This window comes from Anabas testudineus, chromosome 8 (assembly GCF_900324465.2).
Source record: "Anabas testudineus chromosome 8, fAnaTes1.2, whole genome shotgun sequence".
Lineage (NCBI taxonomy): Eukaryota > Metazoa > Chordata > Actinopteri > Anabantiformes > Anabantidae > Anabas > Anabas testudineus.
Window position 1 is genome coordinate 188070 of NC_046617.1, and position 7838 is coordinate 195907.

At 40.8% G+C, this 7838-nt stretch overlaps 1 protein-coding gene across 1 annotated transcript in view; it reads right to left on the minus strand.

Moving 5' to 3' along the window:
- sept12 (septin 12) overlaps positions 1-7334 on the minus strand; it is a 72528-nt gene extending 65194 nt beyond the window's left edge. Inside the window, exon 1 of the mRNA XM_026344904.1 lies at positions 7057-7334. Within this exon, the coding sequence (XP_026200689.1) occupies positions 7057-7111 (55 nt within the window). The 5' untranslated portion in view covers positions 7112-7334. The remainder of the gene's footprint in view (positions 1-7056) is intronic.
- Between the last annotated feature and the right edge of the window lie 504 nt (positions 7335-7838).

Genomic DNA, 7838 nt, shown 5'->3' on the forward strand with positions numbered 1-7838 from the left:
TTTCAGAAATTGAGTGTTTTTCTGTTCATATGTGGTGCTTCATATGTGAGAGCTTGAGAAGTCCTCTGCAGAGATGGGGAAACCTACTGGAAGATTCAGCAACACACCATCACTCAGGCCTTTATGGTACAGTCGTCAGAAGGAAACCACTTTAAGTAAAAAGGTATATGACAGCTGTTTCGAATTTGCCAAGCAGCATTTCAAGGAAAAGATGAGTACAAAGTTTCTCTGTTGTCATGACAGAAAATGTACAACTCAAGCACTTGGCTAATAATATTACTAGGGTGAAGCACAGTGGCAGTCATTGGAAGGGCGGTCAGATTGGAAGCAATGTCACAGCCAGATACAGAGAGGTCATTTGCATCTACAAAAAATGTATTCTGTATTCTTTGTCTTCTCATTCTGGTATGGCAAACTGTAATAACATTCATTGCAGCCCAATATGGATAGAAGATGGAAGAAGATGTTTATTGTATTCTGTAAAAGTATATTGGCTCCACATATTGACACCTTACAAGTAGCATAAGCCTAAAAGTAATGATCAAAGTAAAAATCCACCAGTCAAACCTTAATGTCAGTGTAGGTGCCTAAAGCTTGCCCAAATGGGATTGTTCGGTTTTCTATATCATTTTTTGTATAATTATTCTCTGTAAGGTCTTAAACCTTAAACACTGTAAAGTGCCTTGAGATGAATTCTGTTGTGAATTGACGCTATACAAATAAAACTGAATTGAATTGAAATGTATGACATGTTTGTTTCACATTCACATTGATGTCATATGAAAAATTCAGACTTGTGTTGTGATGAAAGTGGTACGCAGTGAGCAGAAATGCTACAGGACTGACCTCTACTGATTACTGTAGTAGCTTTTACAGAAAGGTGACTGAGGTATTGACACAAATTGCTCCCCTCTTTTGTATGTAAGTGTCAGCAAGGAACTGTGTGTCTTGTTGCTCTAACATCTGTAAACAAGTGAAGAGCTACATTTGTTACAGATTGTGGCAGAAAGTCAGAACCACAGAGAAAGCAAAACATGGAATAACTGGTCTCCACTTTAGGTGGTCAAGATCACATTCCCTCCAAGAGAAAATCGAGACTCTGTGTGTGTTTATGTTTACAAAAATATAGGGAAATTGTATGCAGAGCCTTTTTCAGGGAATAAACTCTGGGCTCAAGACTTCACACTTGCTTTGCTTACATTCCCATGTCCACTGCATGTCTTACCTATTTGGCCCCAAAAGCAGAATGTGAATATAAGTAAACCTGGTTATTAGAAAGAAAATTAATAAATTAGGACACTATTCATGAGTATAGTATCTAATTACTGTTATGCAGTGTAGTTTTATGTTACTCAACATAAACACTCATCAGTGAGCTGTAAAATGCTGACAGGTTACAGCTGGACGATATTTTTTCTTTTCAAATTTGTCAATATGACTACGTTTCAATTCATTTATCTGATACAGCTAATAAAGAGTCAATGATTCAATGACATATGTAATGTATTCAGATGAGTAGCATGTGTAATGTGGATTCCTCTGTGTCCCTGCTCTTTTGTGCGTAGATTATAAGTGCGAAGCCCAACATAAGCTACCACCGCTGGGGTTGGAACTGATGTTACTGCAGGCAGCTGGCATCTTGAAATTTAGACTAGACTGGGATGGTAACATATTAACAGTTATCAGTGCACTTTTAATGCAGTTTTAGAAATTCAAACCATTTTCACATCATTTCACATCTCCGCCACAATGTCCTCGTATTATAGAGTATTATAAAGTTTCACAAGCCTCACAGACAATTTTTACAGTTTCAACATCTGTGTGTGGTTTCCTTGTTTTGGCTCTCTATGTGTCAGTTTAATGAAGGTTTCTCTGTGTTCCTAACAAATCAAAGCCCACTGATGAGTATCTAGCTATGGCCTGAGAAAGGTTGATTTGAGAACCAGTAGGCGCTGGGGGGACCGGAGGACCAGTCTATCCTGTGGACATACAGTACAAGAGGGTGTTGAGTTTGGACAAGTCCATGTACACCACCACACCCCTAAAGTGGCACATTCCATAAAGTTCTCTGACAGACAAGAGAGCTTGTACATTGACATGTGCAATCACACACATACGTCCACATGCTGAAAACACCAAAGAGTTATGTGGAAGTAAAATTCATAAAAAGTCATTACAGAACTGCATATACACTTGTCGTGGTACTGTGTGGAACGTACTATCCATCCGCACACACATAAACAAATGCATTAAAACATTTCCACTTGCTTAAAGCACATCTGGAAGACACATTCCAAGCAGTCATTTGCAGTGTTGTAACACAGAAAATAACACAGTGCCTGAGGACTCACTTACACATGCATACATGCATGCACACACACACACACACACGAACACACACACACACACACACACACACACACACACACACACACACACACACACACACACACAAACTTGTGCTTACATCACTGTATTTTAGATGTGGCTACTATTTGCCTCATAAGCACCTGTTGCCTGAAAAACATTACAGAGATTAACTACCAGTGCTTAATGCACAGAAGATGGAAGCAGAATTTTCCTCCAATTACCCTCTGTGATGTCTGTCTTTGACTTAAAGACAAAGATTACAAACTCAGCTCTTGAGACTGAATCTGACCTTCTTCTTTACGTGTTTCTTAGAGGGCCTGGCAATTTCATATATGTCTGAGTACCAGACAGTCTGCACTGAGTTCTTAACAAATTCAGATCCATGATGAAAGAACGATTAGCAACAAGTGCTACTGCGTGTGTGTGTGTGTGTGTGATCACGGGTTAAGGACAGAGAGGGGATTAAGGCTAACACGTGGGAAACACTCGTTCTCATGGGCATGGGAAAGTGTTTGTGCAACATGAGAGGGTATGTGTGTCCATGTGCGTACAACCATCTTATTGAAGTGAAAACATTCCCTCACTTCCCAGAATGTTATGCCTCACTGCGTTAATGCAGACTGGAATGTCAAAAGGAGACCACCACGTGTCATGAGAAATGACAATGAGCTGTGTGTGTGTGTGTGTGTGTGTGTGTGTGTGCAGTTCGTGGGTCAGTAAGTCATAGGACCCTCTCTGACCTTTGCAAGCTTGCACCCCACTCGAGTGCAGTACCAGGACTTGACAGAGTTGTGAAGGGCAGCCACCCAAAGGTCATAATGCTCTGTTTCTCCCTTCAAGAGTTTCACAGCCTTTACTGAAGTGGCAACATGCTTCATGCAGCAGGCTTCACAAAACCTCAGCTCCTTCTGCATTCTTTTTATAGCATCAGCACAGAGACTGTTCCAGTGCTGGAGAGCAGCAACAGTGCCCAAGCAGATGAGAGTACAGTTCATGCACGTCGACACACAAAGACTACTGCAGACAGTGTGTACTGCACAGGGAAGCTTGTGCACAGGTGTATGCAGCACGTTATAGCCATTTCTTTTGTATTATATTTGTCTAGATGCTACCAGTTTACTTGCTGATACAGTCAATTTTCTCACTTTTTCACACATCCCAAAATTGTAATGTGTCCAATGTGAGCCAAAACAAGATAATTTATTCCTTCACATCTAGACAAAGTTTATCTCATTAAACTGTCAATTAAAGATCTAATCAATAACATTGAATTACCCCATTGAGCTTGTACAGTATGAGGTTGTAAGCCTATTCTCACCCCACAGTATAACATGATGGCGTCATTTTAAGACACATGGACAACGTCAACTGATTATGTGAAACACAAGACAATTCCAGGAAGCAGTTATTTTATCTTTTAGCTTAACCTAACCCTGACGTTTTTATGTGTAACCCGAATCCAGTTGTCTTTGTGCACAAAGTCAAACAAACTGTGATGTTGTTACTCTGTAATTAATTGTTGGGACAATAGGTCCGACAGATAGCCAGACATCGTTCCTTGGCATCAAGGAGTTATGTACCTAGTGCAACAATTAGTGATGCTAAAGGGTATAATTTGTGTTGGTAGACACATAAAGCATCTTGCATTTTGTGAATATCTGAATGTACTGGAGGTTGAATTAGATTAAGTTTATGCATAAGTCTAAGTGGATATTTGTGCTACATGTAATTCAATTATGTAGGACTCAGAGAACTCATATTCACAGCAACAGGCACCAGATATTTATATACAATCTGGACAAAACCATCCACTGTGTTAAAAAAATTTAAGGTTCTGATTCACCAGGAATATACAGGTAGTTCTGTTCTTGACATGCAAAACCATGTTGGACAGTTATGCTCCATCTATTTGATTTTTTAAAAAGCCAGGATTATTTCATGATGCACATTAAACAGTGTGAAACAAATCTCTGTTTTAAATTGTGTTCCTTAAGTCACATGCCTTTAGTTGGTGGCTCTTGTATCAATCTCACTAAAACAGAAGTGCCCACTATGAGACAGCCCAGCTTTAACAATCACTCCCCTGTTACCAAATAAAATTTAGATGCGTTACATCTGATGAGCTTCTACAGCTGAGGCTCGGCATGAACCAACTCACTAACTCCATCACAGGATCATTCTGGGAGATATACTGTATACTTGTCTGTTAGACATAGACAAGTACAATCTTCCGAATCCCTACCCTTTCCCTCTGCCATCCCTTGTCTTGAGCTATCTGGCACTTTTAAAGTGTAAAGGCACAGACTGTCCTGTGCCTCTGGTTTGAAGAGTCAGCTACAGCAGTGGTCTGCAGCTAAAGACAACACTAATTTGTTCAGTTCAGGGGGAACAGATCAACACCTGTCTAAACAGAAGAATGTTAGAGAGAGGGACGCTTTTGTTGTAGTGTCCCTGCAGGGTCCCGGGATATGACAGTTTGCTCTGAGCAAGAACAAGTAAGTACTTGTAAGTAAAGTAAATAGGTACTTTGTTAAGGTAAGGGACCCCTGTCACAACCACAATAATAAACACACGGAGAACAATTGTAATGATGGTTTAGAAAAAAACGTGTTAGAATCTGAAGTGAACCCATCCAGCCGTCCTCACATTTTCCCTACACGGTAATATTAGTTTTGCATGTATAAATTTTTTTTCTTTTAATAATGAAATTGTTTTCAGAGTCAGCTACTGTTAGTTCACTTAGTTTCAGTTCTCACAGTATGGACTCATTTCTATTTCATTTTATTTTGTTTTGACCAAACGCCCGTGTTGTGTGAATTCAACAATAAACTTCACTAACATGTACCATCCATCTGTGTCAGACTGGCAAAGACATTGATTGAATATTTGAACTGCCCTGACCTACTGACCTCAAGTCTTCACTCCATGTGGTGTAAGTCCTGGAGCCATATATGCTTATCTAAAGGTTCCAGGTTAGACAGGCTGGCAGGAGAACTCATCTTTGATTAAGTGATATATAAAATAATAATAACATGCCTCTAATAATGCAGTTCATCTTTTACAATTAACTCCTCAGAATCGCTATAAGAGAAATCATTATAGTGGTGCTCTAGACTACTAAGTTGAATGCACTAAGGTGCGGTGCATCCATGCATAACTACTCATAGGTCTATCAAACAACACAAGAATGTTAGCCCTTTTGCCACAGTAATTAAAAAGTACTTAGAAAAAAAGGTGACTTCACTGTCAACAGAGAGCTGTCTTTGCCAAAGTGGAACATGGTTACAGGAATATTCAAGTCTGGGGGGGTCAAGGCTTTGACACCAGCACCAATTCAGCTCCATTCTGACCAACAAAGAGTAGTGCTCTATTCATCCCAGACATGCTACACTCTGTACTCTTTGTATCTTTGTTGAAAAGGATTCACTGAAAAGTAATGCTAGCACATAAAAGCCCTGTTAAAATATAAATATTGGCATTAACTTCAAAAATCCACTTGAAAATCCACTTTTCCCAATAAACAAGAATTGCCCTCATTCATCCGTGTTTCTAAATGTTTTGCTCCTTTCTTCATTTTTGTGTGTTAATGTTAGACTAATCATTTTATATAAATATTATATTCACTGCATTATTAGAATAGATGTAGACACATTTGAAAAAACAATAACTGAAAAAAGTCAGTGTAAGTCATCCCTCAGTCTCTCAATGGAGTTGAGCCAAGAAGGCTCAACTTTGTCAGGAGGACCAGGAGGAGTCTTACCACACAGACTGCTGAATTTACTGCTTCTAAAAAGACGCTATTGTCTGCTGATGGGATACACTTATTTCCTACCCCCAGCCTCTACACATACACACACCCTCACACACACCCCTCTCTCTGACATACGCATACACATGCACACAGGAACTTCAGTCTGCGCACACAGAACGCTTTTCACAGCTCGGTCTTATTTGTCCTGCTCTCTTTCCTGCCCAAGCTGTTTCCAAGCTGACGCCAGTAGTTATATGATCATTTAATGCACACAAAACCACTTGGAAGTCAAGACAGTGTAGAACAGGGGTGTGTCAGCCATTTTATTTGCTCTACGTTCAATTTCAGATGATGTGAAGCATCAGTGCAAGTGCTGTAAATGTGTCATGTAAATGTACTGACAGTATGTGTGTCAAGACAAACATGTATGACTGTCATGACTGTAACTGATCCTGCATATATAAATATATCTTAATTATCTTCATTACTTTAGATCTATGAAATGTAACTATGGGTATTCAGGAGGGGACCAAGAAAAACCCAGCTATAGAAGACAGGACACATCAACTAGTTCCATCCATTATCAATTATCATAGAAATTCTTTAGCCACTAAGAGACTGTCCGCTCTCATTTCAGATCCCAAGACGTTTCATTTACTGCCCATTTACTGATCCACTTGTAACAGATTAAATGTTTGCTGTTCTAACAGAAAAACAGAGAGGTACAATCAGATATTGAATGGATGCTGTTGTTGGTAAAGTTATCTGTTGTGTTTTAAGGGAAAACTACTAAACAGGAAAGCACAACCCATGCACAAATGTTCTTTGGCAGTAGATAAGGTAAAGCAGCCTGCAGCTGTAACCCCACACTTGGTTTATTACATGCCCTCAATAGCAGGTAGCAGTAAAGTCATTTGATATTACAACCTACATACCTTCAAAATCTGATAAAATCCCTTCGAGGTGGTCATTCATGGAAAGTTCCGACATCCTGTCTGAGCGCACAAGGCTCCGCGGTGCGGCTGGAGTGGGATTAGACAAAGTTCACACTGAGCAGAGACTAGTGAGGAACAACTGGACTGGTCCTGTGTGTGCAGGCAGGGAGCTGCGACTGAGCTGAGCTGAGCTGGGTTCTGCTTGTCCTGTCGGTGTCTCTGTGTGCGTGTGCTTGTCTTCCCACTGTCCCAGCGAACTGCAGGAGCATCAGAGTGTCGGTGTGTCGGCTCGCCCCCCCTACTGGGCTGTCTGCGGCGTAGCCCCCGGGGCTATGGAGGAAGGGAAGGGGCGGAGGCGGGCCCGCATGCAACACCTGGAAAATATGCTCAGTCAAATTTCTCCTTTCTTCGCTTTCTGTCCTCCCCCCCGGAGTTGCAGCCCCTCTGGCTGACTTAAGTCCTCACAAGGACCCAGAACTTTCCTAACTATCTGTGACACAAAGACAAAATCTGCACTATGTTTCAAAGCTGTTTCTGATAAAGACGAGTTTAGTTTAAAAAGGTGTGTGTTGTCATATTGCATATCAGCATTATTCCGTATAAAGGCATCGGAGCAACTAGAGCCAGGTAGTCCACCAACTCCCCCAGCACATAGGCATTTTGTGTGGACACTGATGCATTCCCTGGCCCCTTAGGCCGCGTTCAGACAGACTTTCACTCTGTGTGATAAAACACATTCATTTGCAGGAGCTCCCTGCCAAAATGATGCATCTTCAGGCGGA